This window comes from Ilyonectria robusta, assembly GCF_021365365.1.
Source record: "Ilyonectria robusta strain PMI_751 chromosome Unknown BGZ61scaffold_2, whole genome shotgun sequence".
Taxonomy (NCBI): domain Eukaryota; kingdom Fungi; phylum Ascomycota; class Sordariomycetes; order Hypocreales; family Nectriaceae; genus Ilyonectria; species Ilyonectria robusta.
In genome coordinates, this window is record NW_025764436.1 from 2,276,962 (window position 1) to 2,302,103 (window position 25,142).

The following is a 25,142-nucleotide window of genomic DNA, read 5'->3' on the forward strand; positions in this document are numbered from 1 at the left end:
GTGCTTCACGGCGGAAGATGTCTGCCACCGCCAAGTCGACGCCCACATTGCGAGCGTCGCCCATTAGCTTCATAGCAGTAATTGAGTTTCCGCCGAGTTTGAAGAAGCTGTCATCCAGACCAATGGCGATTGACTCGATTTTGAGACCCCCGGCCCAGTTGGTCTGAGGCCGCCGTTCTGTCCGTGTTGTCAGGTTGCAGAGACCAAGGGATTGACGAAAGTCGTCCCGAAGCAAAACCACTACAACCTTCTTTACCGCGAGGAAAGGGAGATAAACAGGTACTGCAACTTGAACGGTGTTGGTTTAATCCGGGTATTGTTTTTCATCCACTGACGATGAAATCATTAACGATGACGGTATGCAGTAGGGCCCTTTAGCATCCGGCAGACACTCGCGTCGTACATCGCAACCAGCGTCATTCGGGCATCCCTCAGCGCCAACGGCCCACTATACGCTAGTCACGATCGCAACACGGACAAGATCATATCACGGATATGGGAGATCCCTGAAAAGCGGAATTGGCTGATAAGCCATGCCAGCCTAGCGTAGTTGAATCAAAGAGTGGCAGTTTTCATCATAGGCTGCAGCACTGTTGGACGTTTTGAAGAGGCTCTGGCAGCTGGAGGCCTGGAGCTATCGGAGGATGAAGAGAAGTAACTGGACGAGCTGTATTTGCTCAAGCTATGCAGGGACATTCGTGAACGGGAAACCTGGTATGTAAACTTGACATACATAAACATAATTGGCACAATTATTATTATTGATAGATGAATTGAAGCGATGGATCAAAGGACCCGTTGATTTTATAACATGAGACGATGTACCACTCAGCTTTGATCCATCCCAGCCCCATTCTGCAGGTAATGGACAAAATTCCGAAGACAATTAACAAACCACGACACTTAACAGCGACCACCTCGGCCGGAAGAACCCCCTTGATCAGATTTCTTCTTTTTTCCCTTCATAACAGGTTCAGTCGGGGTCTCCTCAAGCAAATCTCCCAGGGTGCGAGGCAGGGAGGTGCGTGGGGTTTTGGACGAAGCCATCACCGCTGCAGCCCGATCTCGAAGAACTTTCTCTCGGTCTGCGAGCTCCTTGGCGGACTCTGCCCGTGCCTCCTTCAATAGCTGCTCCAACATGCGATCCACTCCAGCCTGCGAGGGTTCATCGAGTGGTCCGTTACAAGTTCTGTCGCAAACATCCTCTTCGCTTGAGCCAGAGTCGTCTGAAATGATGCAGGGATCCGCGGCCGTTGGTGCCGAAGAAGCGACGACGGGCAGGCGTCGGCGGGGTAGGTCGGCCGACAGGGAGGATTGCTCAGCGAGACGGGTGGGTTCAACAGGAGCGGTCGCTGACGAATCCGAGACAGAGTGATCTTCATTCCCTTGGCTCGATCTGTTAGTGGCAAGGGTATACTCAACAATTGGAAAACCGGGAGAAATATATCGAGAGTTAGGAAAACCGCCGTCGGTTAATGAGAGAGAGGTATACGCGAGGGTTCTGTCCTGTGGAGACAACTCGCATTTCTTGTTCATCGGCGATCGATAAGGCTGAGAGTCTGTGGAAGTTCGGCTGAAGAGTTGATAGAAAAAGACCGCTGGAGACCGCCAAGAGGATGAGCAGAACGAGTTCTATTGGGCTCCCTCTTGGTGGTCTTCTCGACTCCCCAAATGTCGACGTAATCTTCATCCTCAAGGAGGGAATCAAGGGGCAGGTCGAGGCTATCGTAAAAGTCGGAGTCTCTAGGCGAAACTCGCTCGGTGACGCGAGGTTTCTTCCTGGAAGCCACTGGCTCCTTCAATGTGCGCTTGGTGAAAAGCTTAGCCGAAGGTAGACATGGCTTGGACACGGGATGAATAGCGGCGGAATCTCTGGTGGCTGCGGTGAGCTTGGAGGTGCGCAAAGTATTGTTATCTGAAGGACCGCGGCGAACTGGCGCTTTGCCACTGTACGAGATAACCCGAGATGGTGCGGGCTTTCCAAGGGACTCGCGCACTTCCATGATCGTGGCCAACGTCAAACAGGGATAGAAATCCAGCAGTGTGCCCTCCTCGGCCGCCTTTGGATCTCTGGTGTTGGCAGAGGTCGAAAGGCATCGAAGCGAGGTCACCAAACCAGAGATAGCAGCGTGGTCGTGGTCGCGGGTGTAGAGAGGTCGGGACGCGTTGATGCGAGCAATGACTTCGTCACGGTCGGTGATTTTGCCAACCTGGGAAGAGGAAGTACGGTTAGCCATGTCAAAATAGGGAAGCAATGGCAGGGATACCTTGAACAGTAGATCGGTTGTGATGATCTCGCGTAGGGCGGCGAGTTCCTGGATTTGCATGTCGATAGCAGCAGAATCCCCAATTGGCCGGGCCCTGGCAGGGTCCTTGATGAACCAGGCGATAGTGCCCCAGGCCCAGGCGGTCTTCAGTACAGCCGCATACACACGCCAGCGGCCAAGGCCAGTGAGGGGTGCGAGGGTGAAGGGGTTTTGATCAGAATGCTGGCCGAGCTTCGTCAGGGCGTTCTAGTACCAGGCGGCAGTGCTCAGCATTTCGTTTGGAATCTTGCGGATAGAATCAGCATCAGCCCATCTTAAACAGGAATGGCAAGTACTCACCGAAATGCATTTCTTAGATTGGCATTGACAGAGAATGCAACGCGTTTCCAGCAAGCGGCAGCCGCAGGTCAACTCTAGATAGTTATGCTTCTGCTGGAGGCAGTTGAAACACGGCGGCTGGCCATCAGTCTGCGAGAGGAATCCGCTCGTATCGTGGAACCCCGAATCGGCAAGAGCAGCGCGGATGGCGGCCAAGACCGACATGATGGAACAATCGAAAGGAGTGGGCAAGATGAGGAGAGAGATCTTAAAGTCACAGCGAGGGCCAAGAGCCCGACGATATATGCTGTCTCCGCAGCGGCCCGATGGTTGCGATGATGGAGAAACACGAATTCAGGTTGGCGGAAGGTAACACAGTTACCGGATTACTTCCTGAGGTAAAAATGAGTCACGTCTGCGCCGGCCGTGTGCCAGCTGGTGGACAGCTGGGGAGTCGCCTCACTGAGCAGCTTCACCAATTTGCCCACTGGCATTAGTGTCCCAGCGCTAATTAGTGACCAGTCCCCATCGCAACCAACCCAAGTCACCATGGAAGTCGATCGAGCCAGAGACCCAAAAGTCACTGTCGCCGCGAGACAAGGTGTTCGCCCACCGTTGGCCGTCTACGGATCCATAGTTAGAGAGCTTACCCGGTGACAATCCTCAAACTTGAGCAAGTTTGTTCGAAGGCTCCCCATTAGGCCATTAGGGCCTGGTGCCATCAATGGGTGGTTGGCGCCCATTGGAGCCCAGAAATCTATAGCGCACCCGTCCCTAAATCTTTCACTACAGGGGGGAGCGGTGTTCTGGCGCTGGTAATTTCATCAGAACCCCCCTATTCCACATCTGCTCAGGGCCGGCCTTCAACGAACACACTTGACTTTCTCAAAGTGAGGAAATAGTTGTGTTACCTTGTTCGATGGTAGGTGATATGAATCAGGCACTTTTTTACCTAACGAATGCATGTTCACGTAGTCTATCAAGATTCTCTCAATTAATACAACAACACATTGGATCTCACACATAGAAGTATAGGTAGGTACTCTTAGATGCAGTGTCCTGCAAACACAATTATACCTCTAGGCAAGTGCCAACTATGAACTCAGTTATGACTGCTACTGGCTTTGTTCATAAGGAAGGATGGTGTCGCCGACCTTTTCAACGCGCAGCACACTCTCCTCAAGAAATCTGCCCCGTGCGATTGGCCTAGCACTCACGTTGCATTTCTGTATGTTGGCGAGAGTGTCCGGCGGTCCGGCATCCGTGAAGATATGCCCAACGATGTCATGGAAGCTGTTGGTGCGCACGCTGGCAAAGCCGATCAACTGGATATCGATGGCTTGGCCTATTGCTTCCCAACGAATGAATCCACACTCGTAGAGTCTGACCATCCATTGGGTGCTGCAATTCAGTTAGCTCTGATATTCGATTGTAGTGGGGTTATTCTTACATTAAATCTCTCACACCTCTCTGGTTCCAAAGGTTCTCGGAGCCATCCGTCACAAGCTTAAAGCGAGTCAGGTTGGTGTGATGCTCAATTGGGAGGGAATCATAGCTTCCTCGCAGGATATTGAACAGGTCCCCGACTCTGAGGCTGTTGGGGCCTTTGTACGCGTCCGTGAAAGGAAACTGGAACGCGACTTTCGCCCCTCTGAGCTTCGTCAAGTCTCCTCCAAACGGTGCAAAGTCAATATCATTGGTTGGGTCCCGTTCTGACCCTGTGTTGTAGCCAATCTCGCATCCATGATTATCACGACATCCAGGGAAGCGGAGAGGCTCGTGATAATTGACCAGCAGGCCCACAGATGGCTTCTCCACGCCATATTGGCCAAAAACAACATAAAGGTGACACACCCTAGACGACAGCATAGCCTTGACATACCCAGGACCTGTCGGATCGATGTTCTTAAGACGTACAAATGGGACGAGTTCGTTCATTTTGACAGACACTCGCTTGTAGATGGAGGTTGGGGAGTCGGTGATAGCTAAGGATAGCTTTGTGACTGGTAGAAATAGGGAATTGAATGTTTGGATTCTGGAAATCTCTAGGGATGTAGTAGCTGAGAGGGTGGTTGGCCGTTCATTTAATGCCCTGGACCCCATCGCCGTGCTCATAATCCGTCCATCTGGCATTGACAAGATGTTCTATAAATGGCATTGACTAGCCTTTCGGACTCGTACCGGTTGTGGTGAATCTCTGAGCCTCAAGATTAGGAGCCCCACTGTGAGTGTGACATGCACATGGATATTTCAATATTAGTACTGTGTGTTGTTCACTGGCTCCCTTAATGGTGATTTCTTTGCTGGCTATTCTGTATGGCCTAATCAATGGCAGCGGACCATCTTCCCTCCTTGTCGTGAATCTTTGGATGCTGGCTCACAAAATGCCAACATATTAATAATACATCCTATCATTTGTTTAACATGAATCCGATTCAGAGATGTGGGTTAACGATTCGCGGTGTATGTTCAACGGCGATCCTCAAAGGGTAACAGGCAGTCCAATCGACGTTTTCGTGGCTGGGAAGAACGGGCGTGACATACCCAGCTTCTGTGATCACCACTTTCCCTTTTAACATATTTGCCAAGCCAATCACCAGTCAACAATAAACGTGGTTTAAAGGAGACAAGACAGATCTAAATTCTGTCTATGGCAGCAGTCTCGTCTAAATTGTCATCTCAGAAGTACGTGCCAAGCCGGCAGCTGTCTGTCAATAAGTCACAGATTTGGACAAAATGAATTTTACATATGTGATGCACAACAAACTACCAGCCATTATGAAAACCCCATCTGGGGCGGCTGGAAGTGCCGTGTGCATCAATGACAAACTCACCGTGTCCAGTTGAAGCTGCGCGAGAGACTAGGAAGCGGTGGAAGAACATGTCACTTTCAATTGGACCGATAAACAAGCACGAGTAATACCCCGAGGTATTCTTGAAAACTCAGGTGAGGGATGCCCTAGACGTACACAAACTGAAGTCTCGCGACTAGCTTGCCTGAAGGTCGGGAAGCGCTCGCAGGGTACCCAACAACTGGATGAGCCGAGCGGTCGAGGGTAGCCCCCATTTCTCTCGTAGCTACCTAGCTAGTCATATTCATATAAAAAGTTACACACATTTGACATCTTGACAGTTGTTATCCTGATGGGTGCTCGCCCTAGAGAAGAATGTCTGGCAAAGAAGCCAGGAAAAAAGCGACCGTAATTCGGGGCTGTGGTCTGCTAGAAGCTCGCTGCCAGCTGGTTGATGGTCGCTGCAACAAGGTTAGCGGGGCGAACCAGTGGATCGGAGACAGCACCGGTGTAATTTCCCTGCCCTTGCCGCATGGTTATGTACGCTAATGAAAGCTCTTCCTTGCATCAATAGTCACTTTGGCGGAGTGGTTAACGCGCAGCCCTGCTATCGTCGGTGTTCGACACCGGTCAATGATAGGCTGTGACTTCGGTCGCGTAGGTTCGAATCCTGCAGGTGACGTTTCTTTTTGTCTTTTGTCCTAATTTTTTTTTTTTTTTGGCTCCATTCCTGTTCACTTTTCCATGTGTCTGTCTGTCCTTTGGACCCCAAGACCTTGAAGCTGAAGCTGGAAGGATTCGCGCACGCGTCGCAAGCACCCCCCCCTCTAGTTCAGCTTCGGTTGAATGGCGCACCCCTCGGCTCAGCTGGAATGACCCAAGGCACCCACCACCCTCTGGTCAACTCGAACCTATTCTAAATCTCCAAATTCCCATGCGCAGTGCCCTCAGTTCAATTCCCAAAGACCCTCTCACTCGAACTTGGCCGTTAATCGGGACACGATAATAAAGGCTGCCGTTCGATTAAATCTGCGCTAGCCCTGGAAACATCCGACCCGCACAGATGTGTTCTTGGCCTCTCGGAGCCTGGAGGATCGCTCTAGCTCGTCACAGGAAGGAGGCTATTTATTGCTAGTCAGTCTGGGGTAGGGCATCTTGGCGTGTGGTGCATGATCAACCAGGAGTAAATAAATCGGAGGTCTTGATTTCTTGACAATTAGCATAAGAGAGGTTCCAGTCCTGTAGCGATGCCATTCAAGGTGCCTCGGTCAATCCTAGTCCTCTATTGTCGAATCTCCCACATTCGTCCGCATTCATTGCACAAGCACATCCAAGATTGCAGCCGCTCTGCCCCCTCCAGCTCTCCTCCCTTGCGCGGTGGACCAGGGGTCGTCCGGTACGCGGATCGCGTAGCTTCAGCCCGCGCGCCGGGATGCCATAGCGCTCTGCACGGAATGCTTGTCCGGCCGCTCTTAACTTTAAAAGCACGCCGAGCATTCTCGCCTAATCTTATTGAGTATTTTATATGAACATCTGGCAAGGCTGGGCCGGACCTCCGACCGGGTATGGAACGGAAGCCGGCTCGGATGAAGGGCGTTGAAACGGTAGCGGCCTGCAACGCGCTTCAGACAGAGTAGAACTGTCACAGGGGGGTCGTGAATGGATGAAGCCCAGGACCCGCACAATACGAGAGATATGGGCCACTGTAGCATGTCTGACCACCAACAGAAGACAGTGGAAATTGAACAAGGCGAGGTGGTCCTGGTCATTGGATCGCCGTCCCTGCCGGCCCTTGCATCTCCTTTTTTTGCCATCCAGGATCACCGTGACCAGGCTGCATCCACGAGCAGGGCTGATCTGCGGCTGGCTCCCCCTCCAGGCGCCAAAAGAAGCCTTTGCAGATCAAGGGCCAGGGGAGCCCGGAAAGGGGGCGAAACGGGCGTTTGCCCTTCCTTGGTAAGCCCTGAGAAATTCCCCGATCTCCCCGATTGCCCTTCGGATCCTACGCGCGCCGTGTGTTGCTGTCGTTGCGTGCTGCCGCGCCATCGACGCAAGCGGGAAGGATATGCTGGTTATTTTTGGTATAAAGCAAACATGTGTTGTCTGACGGATGTCGCGACGGATGCACGTCCGCCGATCGGTCCACATCCAACCATCCTTCAAGCCAGCGAAGGTTCAGGGCCTCCAGTTTGATGCTCCGCCCCAGCATCATAAAACCGGGCTGATATCCTGGGGTGCGCTCTTTCGCAACCGCCCCTGCCGTGGGACTTCTGTAACTGGACCGGCAGCCGAGCGAGGTGTGCATCGCCATGTACGTATGCTTGTTTCCATCCAGGGCGGTAATAAGCTCTGTGGAAGCAGGCGTCAGGGGCTGCCACCCTCCACCCCGGCTGGGTTCCCGGCTGAAGGCCCCATGAGGAGCACTGTGCGGATCGAGACGACCAACAGAGACGTTGATCTGGCTGCAATATTGGATGTCTTGAACTGCTGAAATGCTTGTGGGGCAGCCTGCTCATGGAAGGGAAGTCCTGCCCCACAAGCATTTCAGCAGTTAAAGACATACAGCGCATAGCCCCGACATGTTTCTTTTTTCCTCCTCCCTTCTCTTCGATCTGTCCTTTCGATCCCTGTTTGTCTTTCACGCCAATTCCCTTGCCTCGATGACCTGAGAATATACCCAAATGTGGTAGAAAGAGCACCGATCTCTTTTCTCTCGGCCTTCGTCGCCCTCGTCGCTCCTTCACCCATCGAGCCCCACGATCCTTTGCCGAGCACCGTTCGTCTTCGGTTTCCAACTACGTCACGACCGTTCCTGCTGGACAATGAACGGCCATACACACGGCTCCCTCGCCTCCGAGGAGAGCGTCGGTCTCCTCGTCGACGACCCATCCCAATCCGATTCCATTCGCGACAATCCCATCCTCCCGACCCAGCCTTTCTCCGTGGCGACATGGGCCAGCAAGCTCCTGTCCCCGGTGTTTTACCTCCGGACCACGCACTGGCGCGTTCTCATCGTCCGCCTGGCCTGGTTCTTCGTCCCCAGCTTTCTCCAGGGCCGCAGTATGCGTGAGCAGATCCGCCCGGCAAAGCTAGGTCCCACCGCCTATCTCGACGGCATGAGGGGGATTGCTGCGCTCTTTGTCTTCCACTGTCACTACTCGTACTCAACCTTTGCTATTGCCAATGGCTGGGGCTTCAACGGCGGGCACTATGAGATCGTACGACTGCCTTTTATAAAGCTGTTCTACGCGGGACCGGCTGCTGTCTGCGTCTTCTTCGTCATCTCCGGCTACGCTCTCTCCTACAGACCCATTAAAAACATCCGCAGCGGCAATGTCAAGGACTTTTCTACTGGGCTCAGTTCTATGGTCTTCCGCCGTGCCATTCGTCTCTTTCTTCCGACTACCATATCTACCTTTATGGTTGTCTGCCTCATCCGTATGGGTGTATTCGAGTGGACTCGCGAGTTCGCTATGAATCCAAAATATCTAAGAAAGGTTAGGGAAGTTCATCCCAAGATGCTTGCTACTGCACATGAGCAGTGGGTGCAATGGGCCAATGCCATCTTCGGGGGCTTTAAGGTCTTCAGCTGGGAGCACTATGGCGGATTCCGCAGTAAGTCACTTTGGCTATCCCTAGCTCGCCCATACTAACGGAAGTCTAGTTTATGACGCGCATTTGTGGACTATCCCTGTTGAGTTCCGCTGTTCGCTCTATCTATTTCTCGTCATCTTGGGGACCGCCCGCCTCCGAACTCAATACCGATTCCTGACCCTGGCCGTCGTTACATACGTCACCTATTACAATTCCAGATGGGAATTTCTCTTGTTTATCAGTGGGATGGCTCTTGTTGAGTGGGATCATATTCGTGGTGCCCATGTCCCACCTCCCGTCTTGCCGTCGGGAGAAAGAGAAAAGGAATCCAAGCCAGCTGACTCAACAGCCAAGGTGATATCCTGGAACCTAGTCGCCATGCTTGGGTTATACTTTCTGGGCCAACCTGACTCGGGCGGCTCAAAGACTCCCGGTTGGGTGTATCTGACCTCGCTAATCCCTGAGTGGTGGGCACACGAGGGGTTTCGATATTGGCAAGGCTTCGGTGCAGTTGTCTTTGTCCTTGGTGTGGGTCACTCAGTGTGGTGGCAGCGAGTCTTCAATTCCAGTATCGCTCAGTACTTTGGCAAAATCTCGTACGCTTTGTATCTGATGCATGGGCCAGTCTTGAAAGTCATTGGCATGCATTGGATGAAGTGGGCTTGGGGTGTGACTGGCGTTGAGGGAGAGTGGTATACTGCCGGTTTCTTTTTGGGAGCTTGCTTCTGCATACCAGCCGTCATCTGGTGTGCTGATATTTTCTGGCGGGCTGTCGATATTCCTTGCGTGAAATTCGCTAGATGGTTTGAGAACAAGCTCATCAAGACTGACTAGAATACCTTGGAGATACTTCCGTTTTTGTTGCATGGGATATTATGAATATAATTCTGGGAAACTGGTATGAGACCTAGATTTTGTGGCACATGTTAGAGGTCATAAATGTGTGTCAAGGGTCACTTGGGTCAATTTTGGCGAGGAAAGGTGTCACCAACTTTTACAAAGACTTCTTCTTTTCACCAAGCAGGATATAGCTAGCTATGATCAATCACTCTTACTATGCTACCGTCCGCATTGCATTCTCGTGTGTATCTAATTCACAACTGTTCTCCGTTGTCCATTATCCAGCCCATCAGCTACCCTACATCAAGATAAAACTTGCTCGTGGCCTCCCACCCTCCATTCCAGATCCTCGTGGGCTCAACAGTCCAGTCCCGATGTGCTTACCAACATGCCATAAATCCAAGTTCCCTTAGTACTGACCAAAACATTCTCCCTTGGCAATGCTTGGGGTGCATTGGAGACTGCGAGGAACCAATCAGGCAACGCAATTCCTGGGCGACCCAGGTCTAGACGGGCAACGCCTGTTGGTGGCTGACTTTCTTTTGTCCAACTGCTGTATGCGATAGTCTCGCATACTTCAGCTGCAGTCAGTTCTCACAGCTTTCAATTTGCGGCTCTCATCGCCCTGGTGGACTCTGTGCTCGGGGCAGCGTGAATTAGCAACGAACCGTTTTGGGATATTATTGTCCTATTGATCTCTTCCAGCCACCTTTGGAATTTCTACACGACCAGCGCGCACACATTTGTTAGTGAGCGGCAAGGTTCCGCCATTTTCCCAAATGGCCGACAAGGCTGAAACGGCCCAACAGCTCCGACGAGCTCGGTAATGGCGATAGGTGCCAAGCTCTTCTAGGCCCTCGGATTTGCCCACACGCTATTCCCGCCAGGAATGCTAACGCCTTGTCTTGTTCGTGACTAGCGGCACGATGTAGTTGAATGAGATCTTGATCGCTAGGCCGAAACGATCCAGCCTACCCTACACTTGAATGTGAAGGGTCACGAACCTTGGCGCCTCTTCTGCCACATCAAGCAAAGCCCATCGTTTTCTTTTTCCGCTGACGCTCTCAACACATTCTGAAGAGGTACCTGCTGACCTGACCGTCGACCCCCGGAGAGGATTAGCGTTGGAACGATTGTGTTGAATATGCATGCCACTTACATCACTCTTACAAGTTGACACCCGGAGTCGCTGTGGGCCTCGTGGACTGGCTGTGGCTACCAATGCCCTTACCAGAGCCGAGAGTCCCAACACAGTGCAGATTTCCCGGAAAACACACACATTCATGTTCTCAGGTTGTCATTTGGCTCAAATATGTCTGAATTTAGTCACATCAATCTACGTGGGATGTGGTGATCCTTGAGGTGCATGTGCTTAAGAATTTAGGCCCTCGGCTATTGGCACGGGAATTGAGAGTCAAGACCACGAGCTCCAGCCGGAATTGGGATACACAACTTCCGTTTGTGAGGACACATAATTACTGGGTAGAGTTGTCATGACATGGCCGGGCATTTCAGGCTATTGGCATTCTACTACCTTTCGGGCCTAGCCGATGTTAGCTGCAGGAACAAGTGCGGGGGGAATGGTGCCCCTGGCCGTTGGAACCAGGAACAAGAATGGCAATCCAGTTCATGATTGACTCGTACAATAAGCCCAAGTTAACAGCCCGAGGATCTTATTAACAATCCTCGGGCAATTAATCACCGTATATCGCTAAGCATAAATAAACCTTGGGAGTAAAACATCGCGGGGCGACTTACACTGCCAAGGCTCACTGCTGACAGCTATGGAGAGGAGAGAGATTTGAAAACCAAGTCCAGACCAGATTATTGATAGAGCTGAAATCCAACCACACTCCAGCTCAGCTCATGGTCTGACGCCTCGTTTGATACATTGTTGTTTGCTTTGCATCTCTGCCGCTAGCACTAAGGTACCCCCCTTCTCACTCACTCTCGTATTGCTGCCCTCGGTCAACTGGCGGCCGACGACCCGACTGGCACCCTCGTAGCGAGGGCTTTGGGGCCACCGCTCGCCAAGGCTGCGGGTTGGTGTGGCGCTTGGAACAGACCTTAGAGTTGGTGCAATGGCGTCTGGTTTGCCTAGGACCCATTTCTGGCCGGGTTCTAGACTTGGAAATTATCTCACCACGTAGAAGGAGCTTGGAGGAGCTCTCATGTTCATCGATAAGCGAGCATTGAGCCGCCCATTTGAGGTATAGGGCTAAACGAAAACGAAGCCACTTAGCTAGTTTCTTATGGGGGATGTGACATTTGAAATATGGCCGCATGGCATGACACGAGAAAAGGCGTCACTCATTTACCAGTCGCAGAGAGGCTCCACAAGGCAGGGAAACCATTATTGGCATCTTGCTGTTGGCCTGGCTCTTCCCCTGCATCATGCAGGCAGCGCACCATACCTGTGATCAGCTCAGCGGGAACTCAGAGGCTGCAACCCTCATCGAGAACCCCGGGGCGCATTGACACATGGCACGGCTAATCCTGTGAGCTGAGCCCTCGTCAACGCTGTCGTCCAGCCCAATGCAACCCTCAACCTGTCACAAAAAAGAAAGCTTACTTTTGGCTCGGCTCCATCGCAGAGTAACATCAGTTGACCTCCAGCGCCAAGACCCAACATCCGGCTTAGATCTTGTCCCAACAGGTCTAGGCAACAAAACCATCGCCGACCTGTTTCCAGTGTGGTGGCACTGGTGGCTTGTGGCTTGCCCGAAAAGGTTTCAACTCCGCCCGTGGTAACATGGGATGCTCACGGGGAAACAGCATCTGGGCCGAGGCCGCACTAGGGCATTAAAATCGGTCAATGGTCGCTGCGGAGCGGGAGAAGATCTAGCTGCTTACTCTAACTGTATCCTTAACCTACATCTTAAATTCATCAGAGGAGGAGCGTAAACCAGTTAAAATCTCAAAGCCAATTCATGCGGTATCTCTCTCGTAAACGTCCATTCGCATTTCAATCCATGGGCTGTCTTTTGCAATTTCTGATGATAAAGTCCCAGCAGAGTATCCACCCTCGACACCGACTCAGCCCTACGAAGAGAACAAACCAACAATACCCGTGCTCCTCTCCTGGGGGACCGGACCGACGTGAAATTGTGTGGTATATCCCAGAGCACTGGTAGTCTTTATTTCAGAGGGATCTTGCCGCTTGACCGAGCTCTAACTTTATTTCCCCATCGCCAGCCATCAACCTCATAGGCCAATTAGACATTATGATGTGGGTGATCATATGAGCTCCAATGCATCAGCGGCCGAGTCCAGACTGAAATTATGCGTTGCTATCTTGACGCATTTGGACTGGTGACCCCGACAATGATCAGTTCGCGCACTTTTCCAGCTACGATTATCACTTGAACAGCCTATCGTTTCAAGTATCATTTCTTGTGGCGATATTGTCCTGATGGTTGTTTATAGCTACTGGAATAGCTCTAAAAATATTAGCTTATTGCTGATGCTTGTAATAAAGTTCCGATAGTTCCAACAGGCTCAAAAGTCGGCGCGTGCGCTACGGCCTCCCGGTCCCTCGGATTGATTCTTACTCTATTGTTACATGTTTCCTGGTCATTGACCATGTTAGTGGCCAGCAGAAAGGGGAAATTACCGATGTCTCGACCGCCGGGATAAAGTTAAAGTGTTCTTGCCCTCCATGCACTCAAACAGGGCTTAGAGCAAGAACCTAGACGCCTCCTTACCCAACGTCTCGCCACCAAGCCAGCTCCTCTTTCTATCTCAGCAGGACATGGCTAGCGCACTTCAGCCGCGGGCGATGGATGTTTCTTATTGAGGATTAGTGGAAGACAGGACATGGTCAATACAGACACCATTACGTCACGATTTCACACAGACTGCACGTTTCAGCTCCAACCAAACCTGCAAGCATGGCATCAGCATTACCAATTGCACAGAGAGAATGTAAGAATTGAGTCTCTTCCCACATTAATCTCAATGTTTTTCATTCTTTTTCTTAACCTGGCAAATTTCTGCGCTTTGTCATCTTCTAGAGGCCAACAAATGGGGCTCAATTGCGCTCGATTTTGGCTTGGATCGCACGCGGGGAGGCACCAGTTAGCTGTAACCTAAGACTCAGGCACAATCTCCGATCGGCCGGCAATACCGCAGTCACATGGTTGCATAATTTCCACTTATGAACGGACATGCCGTAAATGGACAAGCCATGACGTTGGATGGTGATTGTCTCTTCCAGTCTAGCCGAACGCGGAGTGAAGGTTGCAAACCGCCAAGCCTCACTAGACCGAGAGTCCGAGACTCTGTGTGTTGCCAAGAAACCGGGAGATCGGTTGTCGGATCTCGGCAGGTGCGAGCCATTGTCAAGCGTGCCTTGGACAATGGATTCTCACTCCTTTTAGAAGAGAAATCTGTTGGGGATGTTGAGCATTTGTTGATAATTGACTTCAACCAACGGATGAGCAAGTAAAATGTGACGATAAAACCCGAACCGACAGGCCGCAGCTTGTTTGATGCATAACGGTATAGTTGCACCAGTTCACGCCTCCAGCGCTGACTCGCAATCAATATTTCCTTGCAACGCCATGCTCAGTGGCTTGCCCGTGTATTGTCTTGCCTTGCGAGGACCCGCGTAAGGGTGGTCGCTGATGGCTCGAGTGGCGTCCCGTTTGACCAGTTAACGCCCCCAAACATCGACACATGCTTTGCGGGGGAGCTGTGGGCCAGTCAGTCTAGAACTGGCAGAAACACAGAGCGCTCTGGTGATTTGAAGCGCTTAGCGCTGTGGATGTACAGGGTATGCTGCAGTGAGGCTGATGTTTGTTGCCTTCTAAGGACATGGCGGGCTGATGAACAAAGACTGTTCGCCAAGACACTATCATCCTACCTCATTATGGAGTAATGAATCGAGCATTAATCAGTTGTGGCAACGAAGTAGCTACATCTTGTGTGGTCTAGATTTCTGTGAGGATAACGCCACACATCTTTACACATCGGAGCTGGTACTGAGCTGAGTAGTGAATATGGTTGTTCATCGGAGACACCGTGGCTGCATGTAGAATTCGACTCAAATGCTATATATTCTTCGACTGCCGCTCCCATCTCTCTGAACTCTTGGATTCCCTACGCCAACAACCTCAGCATTCACCACAGACGAGATTAAACTCAGTTTGTCTTGGGAAAGCCCTACTTTAACTCTTCTTTCCATTTTGCGCCCCTGGACGGCATCCACAACTTGCCATCATGCGTCTCAACCACTTTGCCCTCAACATCCTTCTCGGTTTGACCTCAGTCAGTGCCGCTGCCGACCCTCGTGCCAACGAAGACGGCATCGAGAAGAGAGGTGATCAGCCCGGTGGGCACCTTTTCACTCGCACCAACTGCCCTACCGGTGCTTCTCGCCCCAGGTATGGCAGTGGTCCTTGCACCTGCGATAACAAGAACGAGGAGATCGTCCCCGTCCTTAACGCTTGCAAGCCGCTATGCACTGGCGGAACTAAACGCAACGACAAAGGCAAATGTGTTTGCGATGATGACGAAGACTTGGTCAGCGGTGTCTGCAAGCCTAAGTGTCCTACTGGTGCGTCGCGCTCTGGTTATGGTAACGGAGCTTGCACCTGCGACACCAGGGGCGAGGAGATCGTTTTCGTCCTCAACGCTTGCAAGCCGCAATGTACTGGTGGAACCAAGCGCAACAAGCAAGGCTATTGCGTATGCGATGACGACGAGGACTTGGTCAGCGGCGTCTGCAAGCCGAAATGCACCGGTGGAACTAAACGCAACGGCCAAGGAAAATGTGTCTGCGACGACGACGAGGACTTGGTCAGCGGCGTCTGCAAGCCCAAGTGCCCTACCGGTGCTTCTCGCCCCAGGTATGGCAGTGGACCTTGTGCCTGCGACAACAAGAACGAGGAGATTGTCCCCGTCCTCAACGCCTGCAAGCCCAAGTGTTCCGGTGGCTCTGAGCGCGCCGGTGACGGATCGTGCGTCTGCCCTACCGACGAGGAGTTTGTTGACAAGGTCTGCAAGCCTAAGTGCACTGGCGGCTCTGAACGAGAGAAATATGGCAAGAAGGAGTGCAAATGTCCTACCACACCGGTAGAGCAAGAATTCGTCGACGGTATCTGCAAGCCCGTTTGCACTGGTGGCTCTACACGCGAAACGACCGGAGAGAAGAAGTGCAAGTGTCCAACTGAGCCTGTCGAAGAGGAATTCGTTGATGGCATCTGCAAGCCCGTATGCACTGGTGGCTCTACTCGCGAAACTACCGGAGAGAAGAAGTGCAAGTGTCCGACTGAGCCTGTTGAAGAGGAATTCGTTGACGGCATCTGCAAGCCTATCTGCCTCGGAGGCTCTACACGTGAGGAAGGTGGTGACAGAGCATGCAAGTGTCCCACTGACCCCGTTGAGGAGGAATTCGTCGATGGTATTTGCAAGCCGGTATGCCTCGGAGGCTCTACACGTCAAGAAGGTGGTGAGAGGAAGTGCAAGTGCCCAACTGAGCCTGTCGAGGAAGAGTTTGTCGACGGTATTTGCAAGCCGGTATGCCTTGGAGGCTCTACACGCGAAGACAGCGGCGACGGAGCATGCAAGTGCCCGACCACGCCCGTTGAGGAGGAATTCGTCGATGGTATTTGCAAGCCTGTATGCCTCGGAGGGTCAACACGTGAGGAAGGTGGTGACAGAGCATGCAAGTGCCCAACTGAGCCTGTTGAAGAGGAGTTCGTTGACGGCATCTGCAAGCCTGTGTGCCTCGGAGGTTCCAAGCGCGAAGAAACTGGCGATAAAGAGTGTAAGTGCCCAACTGAGCCGGTTGAGGAGGAATTTGTCGACGGCATTTGCAAGCCTGTATGTCTAGGAGGTTCCGACCGCGAACCGGCCGGTGACAGAGAGTGCAAATGCCCGACCACACCTGTTGAGGAGGAATTTGTCGATGGCATTTGTAAGCCCGTATGCCTCGGAGGCTCTACACGGGAAGAAGGCGGCGACAGAGCGTGCAAATGCCCTACTACGCCTGTGGAAGAGGAGTTCGTCGATGGTGTCTGCAAGCCCAAGTGCACCGGCGGCTCTGAGCGAGAACCGACTGGCGACAGGAAGTGTGTCTGCCCCTCTGAGTACGATGAGTTAGTGGACGGCGTCTGCAAGCCCAAGTGCACTGGAGGCTCTGAGCGAGAAACGACCGGCGAGAAGAAGTGTGTCTGTCCCCCGACCAAGGAGTTTGTCAACAAGGTCTGCGTCCTGAAGTGCGGCACCGATGCTGTCCGCGGCCGCGACAAGAAATGCAAATGCACCAAGAAGGGCCAGGTTCTGAACCCCGAGAACAACAACTGTGCCTGCCCCGTTGGCCAGGAACTTATCAACAACTGCTGCAAGGTCAACTGTGGCAAGGTCGCTGTCTTCAACCCCCGAGCCAACAAGTGCGAGTGCCCCAAGAAGGGACAGAAGTTCAACGAGGAGACCAAGACCTGTGCTTGCCCCGACGGACAGGAGATCATCAATAACTGCTGTGCCGTTAACTGCGGCAAGGACGCGACATACAACTCAAAGGAGAAGAAGTGTGTGTGCAAGAAGGCTGGTATGGAGTATACCGAGGCTACCAAGACTTGTGCTTGCCCCTCAGGACAGGTGTGGACTTCGCAAGGCTGCAAGCTTGACTGCGGCTCCCAGGCCTACCCGGATTCCAGCGGCAAGAAGTGTGTGTGCAAGAAGAGCGGAATGGAGTACACTGAGGCTGGCAAGACCTGCGCTTGCCCATCAGGTCAGCTGTGGACGTCTCAAGGCTGCCAGGTTGACTGTGGAAAGGAGGCTTCCTGGAGCAACTATGACAACGCGTGCGTGTGCAAGAAGAGCGGCATGGTGTACTCCAACAAGCAGTGCGCTTGCAAGTCGGACATGCTCTACGACAACTCTCAGAAGAAGTGCTGTTGCCCCAAGGGACAGTACGAGGATAAGTCGGGACAGTGCAAGCGCAACAGATGGTAAAGGGGCCGGGGAGTATGATGTGTGATGGGTGGTGAGGATACACAGGATTTCCCTCTGGGGCAGCATGGAAGCGGCACCTAGGTTTACGATCGCTACTGGAGTTGAATGTTTGTTTGCTTGTTTCTCATGTCACGGTCATTTCCTGTATTTATCTTGTTACCTGTATGGGAAGTCTCTCTTCTCCGCAGGACGGGAGATTGGGAAACATGTTCCGGTTCTGTGTTGGGACTGAGTCTTCTATTCACTTCTTAAGTCGCTCTTTATTAGCCGTATTAATCTTTAGTTGTTAGTGGTATTTGCTGTTGGCTTTCGAACATTGCGAATCAAGTCTGTAGTGCGGAAACGTGAGGACGTCTGGTATTTCATTCGCTTTAAATCGGGTTCTTCCGTTGACCTAGTCTCAGGTCCTTGACGGTAAATGGCCAAGATACTCCGTATGGCCCTACCTAGGACTACGGTGGCGTTGAGTACCATGTAGATGTAGGCGCCGCCGACTCACAGGTGATAGCATCCAGGATCTCGTAGATGATACAAAAATTGGGATACGATGGCTTCTGTTGACGTAAAAATGAGATTTTGCATTTAATCCTCTAAGTAAAGACTAAAAGAGAAACACGCAACAATTACATGTCCCTCTTCCCCAACGCGTTAAAAAACTTTGTAAATCCAGCCGTAGCCTCGGGGAATCCCTCCTCGCCCAAGCGCTCCTGAATTCGCTCTCTCCACTCTGCGACCTCAGAGTTGTACTCGTCGGATCTGGACGGTAAATCCATCGATCTGAACCTGAGGAGCTTCGTTCGGATCCAATCCTTGGGAACAAACCCTGCAGTCGACCAGTTCCAGACACCAATTGGCTTGCCGATTCCGTTTACTGTGATCCTGCAGGGCTTCAAGTCGTTGTGGCTGAAATGGAAGGTCGAGCAATCCATGTCCATGGCTGCAGCGGCTTTCAAGAGATTTTCGGGCTTGATGTTAGAGTCTCCTGTGATGGGGTCGTTTAGGAACCATTCCAAGACCGGACCTCCTCCCGCTCCCTCCATTGTATCTGACTGCCACTCTGAGAGCTGTTTCACCATGTTGACTGCCTGTTCAATGTAGTACGTCTTTTCCTCAGGCCCCAACGTATACCACACCTTTTGCATGCATTCCCCGGGCATGTCGTTGAGAATAAGGTAGTATCGGCCGTCGAATTCGTCGTGGTAATGGACATGCGGGGTCATAAAGCCCAAATCGCCCTTGCTTTGGACATATTCCAGCGTAGTATGTTCCCTTGCACTATATGGGGACACTGGCTTTTGGACCAGTAGGTACGCCTCGCCAATACGCCAAGTTGCTTTCCACTCGTGGGCATAACAAAGCAGCTTGAAGGACTCGTCGGTATATGATGGAGAGCGAACGGGTGGCAGAGGAGAGGGCGCCTCAGAAATCGTGTAGAAATCGCCTTGTCCAGAACTCCAAGAAGGCTTTCCTGGAGTGGGTGTGCTCGTTCGCGAGAGTAAGAGCTTTCCACCGAGGATCCAGGACGTCTTGCTGACCTCCTGGAGAACGTTTTTGATTTCCATGTCGGCGTCTAGTTCATGGTATTCAGTAACCGTCTCTATTCGCTGGTCCAGCATGTCGGGGAAATGAGGGGTGACACTCATGATTGATGGAGGTTGATTTGTGGACAATGGAAGTAGTTGAAACCGATACTTGTATCCCTAATTATCCGTGGTGTCTATAGATACGCCACACATTGTTTCCATTACATTTCTAGGCTTTCTGTTGTTCAATGCTATTCACGGCTTTCTTTGTCGCCGTTTATCCGCGCCTTTACTCTCACTTCTTTCTTCCCTTTGTCCTTTGTTCTCATCCTTTGTTCTCATCAGTCGAATCCTGATTTGATCATTACCACAGGGATGGTAACGCATCACCGAAAAAAGACATGCCCGCTTTGTTTTGGACAAAGAGTGGAACGGTGGCCTCGGGAAAAGTGGAATGAACACTCTGGTGGTGCGTAGTGTGATGAAGACCGGGATGTGTGACAAATTGCCTGAGTAGACTGTACAACAGATGTGGTCTACGAAATGGTACAACCTTCAAGTCCACTGACATAGAATTGTATGCTAACAGTTCTTAAAAAGTCTAGTGAGAGACTTGCAAAGGTTGAGGCTGTAGCACAAATGCTTCGTCCGCGAGGGTGGTCTGGAGAAACTTAGGTTGACTGTCTCCTCTTTCATCACCGACGTCGCATGTGTCTGGATGAATCTGTAGCTGTTGGCTTCTACATCTGTAGCCGGAATCACTATAGACCCGAAATGGAAGAAACCGCGAGAGTAACAGTCACAATAAGCAGATATTTACCGCGAATTAGACATACAAAGGGCTAGGTGTAGTTAATGGACTCGTATTTCCTGCAAGATGAGAATAAAACACTAATAAATATCAACCAACTCCATTTGCCAACCTTCTAGGCCTACACAAATGGGCTTCCACTGTCTTTAACGGCAGAAGTTCCTGCAAGCCCGCTCATCAGATATCTTCCATGCATGCGTCCTCATGGCTCTCATCCTGACCTTGACCTTGGCCGTTTTGAGAAAACGACCCAGCGTTGAGCCCAGTGCCAAACCCGTTGAGTGGAGCAATCTTCCTCGACCCCTCCGGCTTCTGCCTTTTGAAGATGCTCCCGACCGACTCCTCTGCATCCGAGTCGCGCGTCCGCTTCTTCAAGTTGAACCCAGGGACCCCATCCTTCTGCCAGTCGGTAATCTCAGCCACGACGGAAGGGATTTCGTCCCTGATCCACTGCACGATTTTCTCATGGCGGGCAGCGCGTGCGGATGCCTCCACGTAGTCTGCAGAACCGTCGACAAATTCTGCAATGGAAATGTTTCGTCTTTCCACCTGTTTCAGGTGGACCTTTGCCATGTCCAAGGTCAGGGTGTTAGTTGGATCGGACTGCGCTGAAGCGTACCATCGCACGGCAGTGTTCAGGCGCTCGTTGCGCTCCTTCTTGGCTTTGGCGGTTCGCACTGATGTCTCAGTTTCGGAAGTCATCAAGAAACCCGATTGCACAAGCTTCTCCCACTTCTGATCGTAGTCCGCCTTGAGCTTCGTAGAAGCTGTTGAATACAACTCCAAGCACAAGAGCTCAAAAGCCAGATACTCAACCCATGTGGACAGCTTCCCTTGGTCTTTGGGGTCTTCCTTGAGCAGGAACGGCTGCTGGAAGCCATGCTTCTCGAGGAGGCGCTTTACGGCGAGGGTGTGTTGTGGGAGGTCAAGCTGCATGTGCTGCTTGAAGAGATCCTGCGTCCAGTAAAGTTTTTTGTGCTCCCTGATTGCGAGAGCGTCCGATGGCCTCACTGGGAACCGCCACCCTTTCATCCTTTTGAAATTGCACAGCGTTGGTGTGGTAGTTGAGATTTCTTGCGGCCCTCTGTTACTGTCTTGCCACTGGCGAAATTGGTCCCATCGAAGCAGCTGTCTGCAGAGTACCTGGTAAGCCCGGTCGTCCGGGTATTTAGGATCTTGCCAAGGTTGGAATCTCTCCTGATACTCGTGGAAATTCTTGTTAGCGTCCTCGTAAAGCTCCAGAATATTGTAGACAGGGCGGCCCCCATCACGTTGGAATTTATTCAAGATCTCCACCTCGTAGGCTTCACTCGGCGTGAGTCGGGAAGACATATTGATGTTGGGCTTTGTGTTGTTGTTTGTTTATCCGTACTGATGAGAGGGGAAGACGGAATTTGGGCAAGACTTATACTCGAGGCTGGCGACTGTTCACATGAATACAGTGATTTATTGTATTGGACTCCGGTGCGTCAACTATTCGGATCGATGAGGGTGAATGTTCTTCTATTAATAATTACTCAATGAACTCTTTGAAAGTTCAATGACTCGTTTGTTTTGTTCTCCTTCTAGGCACTTTGTGGCTACTTAAACTACTGGGTGACCAAAGGACAATGCATTTGAACAATGCACGGGTCATGGCATCCCTGTCCGCCACTATATTGCGCCTTGTGCAGCTGAAGGTCCCAAATTTGGCTCTTGCCAAATGAGATTGGTTTGAAACGCAGCCGTTTCAGGAGCTTGGGAGGTTGCTGGTAGCGCGGGTAATTGGACTGGTGGTTGAGGTGCCGGCTGGGGCGGCGGTTGGGCCGACGATGCTGACGGCGATGCTGAAGGGGGCGTTAGATATTGCGCAAGGCGCATATCGACCAGGGCGGCCACATGGCTGCTGATTGGGAGTGGCGACAGATCCGACGGAGGCACTGAAAACTGCTCTGATGGCCCGCCTGACGGTGGCGGCAGGTATTGGGCGAGGCGCATATCAATGAGAGCGACGATGTTGGTGCCTATTGAAGCTGCAAGAGCCGCAGCCGCAGCATCGTTGTTCTGAGCCTGCTTGCGCGGACGTGGCCTCGGTTGACCGGGTTGTGAGGGCGTCGCCGCAGTTGGCGTGGACTCGGCAGCATCGTGTGGCCGGCGACTTCGCGCATTCCAGACATCGCGCTCTGTGACCAGAAGCCCTGGGTTGTTCGCCTGGAGGGATGTCCGAATGCCGCGTCCCGTAGCTCCGGCCTCACGGCTCTGGGCCTCGACGTCCCGGACGTGTTGCCCGCGCCCACGACTGTGTTCGCGAAAGGTGACGGGGTCGTTCGGGCCGTGGTTGTGGTGGCCGCACATGACCGTCATGGCCCACAGGTCTCCGAGGGCGCGCTGCTGCACAAGCTTGACCTTGAAGGGGCAATTGGTCTTGCGCGTCGTGCTCTTGCGGATGCCGTTGGACTTGCTCGTGTAGGGCGTGCCCCCGAAGGCGCAAACGATCTCGTAGCGGCGCGGCAGGCCATTGGCGTAGTTGCTCGGCTTGTGGCGCGAGACGGCGTATCCGTGATCCCGCGCCCATTGCTGCAGCGCGCTGAAGGCGCCTTCGTGGGTGGGAAAGGGTTCGGGGAAGTCGGGCGGCGCGAGGCTCATGGCCATGTTGGCGTGGGCGTTGGCGTTGGCGAGGTTCGTCTGACCGCGCGGGAGGGCCATGGCGAATGAGGTACGACACCTGACATTCTGATCAGTCCATTACTCGCCGCAACGCGCAGTCTTCCGCGAGGGCGATTTGCCGCGGCTGTCGCGTCGAGTTGTGCATGTACAGTTGGTGAGGGAGTCGAGATGGGCTTTGGCCGTGGAGCTCCATGTGGATGTGGAAATGCAATCGCGTCACGTGAACCGCTTTACGCGCAGACACGCCTAAACATAGAACAGAACGGGTTACTCTTCAGCCAGTTTCTAAGTTATTTATTTATCTATTGACATGATCTAGACCCTTAACCGGTTTTTGTGATTTTGATCAAGCCTTGCGGGTCTTCGAAACGAAGCGGACTATACCGAGGTCCTTCTAAAGTTTTGCGCGCCAACTCCCAGAGACCACATACATTGGACACCCATAATGGGTCAAAGGGACCTGGATTCCGTACGTCGGTCCACTTGTGATGGGGCTCATCGGGAGGATTCTCTCCGCGATCCATAATCCATACTCGGATCATAAGGGGATAGAATAATTGGGACCATTTCCCGGATTCTGCCACGACTGTGAATGCGAATTCAACGTCATTGTAGATCAGAGGCGTGAATTGCACACGCCCAGTATCCTTGTGGTAGCGGAATCCTACCCATACGCCTGCAGGTGTATTTCCAAGAGCATAGCCATGCACGTTATCTTGCGACAGATTCTCGGACCCGAAATCTTCGATATCAAAACCGAGGTGACGCCCTGAGTTTGTGAGGAACGTGGCCTCCTTAAGCTCAGGCAGTCTAGCGTTGCCAATCCGGGGTTGGAAGACCTCTCCATGTGCACTGGGAATCATCGTGGGCCGGAAGTAGTGATCCCATACCGAAATCAACTTTCTGAAAGGAGGTTGAAGTGCATCCGCCGGGCGGTCCCCACCTCTTGTCATGTTCTTCTCTGACATCGACGGGAGACGCATACTGGGAACCACGAGTGTCGATGCCGCCAAGTCGAGAAAGAAGTTTTGGGATAGCTTTCCAGACGAGATCTTTATCGGCGAGGGAAGACATCTTCGCACGAGGACGTTCATCTCTCTGTTGACCAGGAGGAGAGACTGGACTGGCAGAGAGGTTTGAGTCATGTCGCGCCAATTGAGCAAGTTCAAAATAGGCTCCCCGTAGATCATCTCGGAGGCCACCTCCTGGACAATCATGATCCTGAGCTCTGGGGGAAGCATGCTATACTGAGGGAACCGAACTGCACCTTTGGGCCAATTCAGGTTCTTCCCGGAGCGCTCCATGCTTGGGAGATAGTATGCAGCACGATTATGTAGACAAGTGGCGTGCAGAAAGTGGCGTTGGCGAGTAGTAAGAAAAATATCCCGAAGAGATCAATTCGAATTAGCTTATGAGGTCTGTTTGTTTTGGGAAATTTGAAGATGGCCTTATAAATGAACGGACAGACGAGCCCGGTGAAGACAATTTGCGTTTTATCTGTTCCTATTCAAAAATGTCAGACAAAGGTTATCAATATGTCTTTGTGCCTCAAATGCCAAACAAAGCTGGATCATGGTTAAATGAATCATTAAGTAAATACGAACAACAGTGGTTCAGGGCGAGATGTTCAAGAAGAATGCAAACCTGTTGAACAAAGAAATTCCAACGATACAGACAACACTAGTAACAGGCCTCGCCCATTTAGATGTCCTTATCTTTACTACATGCCGTGAATGGGTCGCGAAGGGCGCAGGAACTCGGTTGGCATGTGCTGCAAAGGTCATCATCGCCTGTTTCGTAGCCCACGTCCTCCCAGTTACAAGCCATGTCGGTACAAAAGCCATCTGTCGCCCATGTCTTGCCTGATTGACCAATGGAACCGGCAGCGCAGGGGGTTCTCTTGTCAAGGACACGTGAAATTATCGGGGGTCTCAGGCGAATCTGGCAGCGCAATCAGCGTCAATGGCACAATCGTGTCGCTGTGGGATGAAGTCAACATCGAGAGCGCCATTGGAAATGAGGTGCAGGTGAAGGCAGTCATAGTCAACCTCGCAGGGTGACAGACAAAGGCTGATGGGGCTACAATTTAAGCCATTCGGGCAGCCTGTGTCGTCGCACTTGCTGGCAGCGGCTTGTACGCAGACCACGAAGAGCTCATTGCAAACTAAAGGTTCATTGAACTCACTGCGACCTACATCTAGCTACGGATTGCAAAATGTGTCGGCTGGACACATGTCGCTGGAGGTGGCACAGGTACTTCAGTAACAGGGAGACATGTTCCGGGGGAGTCGCATTCAAAATTGAGGTCTCAATCGGCGTGGCTTTCGTGAATTGCATTAAGAGCAGTCGCGATAAAACACAGGTCGAAGACGTTGAAAGGGAAGCCGTCGCT

The 25,142-nt window shown here is 52.1% G+C and overlaps 7 protein-coding genes and 1 non-coding gene across 8 annotated transcripts; 3 read left to right on the plus strand and 5 right to left on the minus strand.

Moving 5' to 3' along the window:
* Positions 1–1,532: 1,532 nt before the first annotated feature.
* On the minus strand, positions 1,533–2,810 carry BGZ61DRAFT_527114 (uncharacterized protein; the record flags this gene model as incomplete). The annotated part of the gene is made up of 3 exons (XM_046253062.1): positions 1,533–2,210; positions 2,268–2,513; positions 2,607–2,810. The coding sequence occupies 3 exons, from the start codon at positions 2,808–2,810 to the stop codon at positions 1,533–1,535; spliced, it is 1,128 nt and encodes a 375-aa protein (XP_046110917.1).
* An 890-nt stretch (positions 2,811–3,700) lies between these two features.
* BGZ61DRAFT_472489 (uncharacterized protein) lies at positions 3,701–4,523 on the minus strand (the record flags this gene model as incomplete). Its single annotated transcript, XM_046248345.1, has 2 exons — positions 3,701–3,986; positions 4,036–4,523. The coding sequence occupies 2 exons, from the start codon at positions 4,521–4,523 to the stop codon at positions 3,701–3,703; spliced, it is 774 nt and encodes a 257-aa protein (XP_046110918.1).
* A 1,427-nt stretch (positions 4,524–5,950) lies between these two features.
* BGZ61DRAFT_t33 lies at positions 5,951–6,059 on the plus strand. Its single transcript has one exon. It is a non-coding gene; the product is annotated as a tRNA-Ser (tRNA).
* Positions 6,060–7,882: 1,823 nt separating this feature from the next.
* On the plus strand, positions 7,883–10,030 carry BGZ61DRAFT_441595 (acyltransferase family-domain-containing protein). The gene is made up of 2 exons (XM_046244603.1): positions 7,883–8,992; positions 9,042–10,030. Exons 1-2 carry the CDS (start codon positions 8,200–8,202, stop codon positions 9,803–9,805), a joined length of 1,557 nt encoding a protein of 518 aa, XP_046110919.1. The 5' UTR covers positions 7,883–8,199; the 3' UTR covers positions 9,806–10,030.
* A 5,001-nt stretch (positions 10,031–15,031) lies between these two features.
* BGZ61DRAFT_340929 (uncharacterized protein) lies at positions 15,032–19,269 on the plus strand (the record flags this gene model as incomplete). The annotated part of the gene is made up of 2 exons (XM_046239359.1): positions 15,032–17,673; positions 19,221–19,269. 2 exons carry the CDS (start codon positions 15,032–15,034, stop codon positions 19,267–19,269), a joined length of 2,691 nt encoding a protein of 896 aa, XP_046110920.1.
* Positions 19,270–20,281: 1,012 nt separating this feature from the next.
* BGZ61DRAFT_583945 (uncharacterized protein) lies at positions 20,282–21,461 on the minus strand (the record flags this gene model as incomplete). Its single annotated transcript, XM_046256344.1, has 1 exon — positions 20,282–21,461. Exon 1 carries the CDS (start codon positions 21,434–21,436, stop codon positions 20,282–20,284), a length of 1,155 nt encoding a protein of 384 aa, XP_046110921.1. The 5' UTR covers positions 21,437–21,461.
* A 103-nt stretch (positions 21,462–21,564) lies between these two features.
* On the minus strand, positions 21,565–22,942 carry BGZ61DRAFT_441596 (uncharacterized protein). Its single transcript, XM_046244604.1, has one exon. It carries the CDS (start codon positions 22,787–22,789, stop codon positions 21,758–21,760), a length of 1,032 nt encoding a protein of 343 aa, XP_046110922.1. The 5' UTR covers positions 22,790–22,942; the 3' UTR covers positions 21,565–21,757.
* A 131-nt stretch (positions 22,943–23,073) lies between these two features.
* Positions 23,074–24,054, minus strand: BGZ61DRAFT_527121 (uncharacterized protein; the record flags this gene model as incomplete). Its single annotated transcript, XM_046253063.1, has 1 exon — positions 23,074–24,054. One exon carries the CDS (start codon positions 24,052–24,054, stop codon positions 23,074–23,076), a length of 981 nt encoding a protein of 326 aa, XP_046110923.1.
* Positions 24,055–25,142: the final 1,088 nt, after the last annotated feature.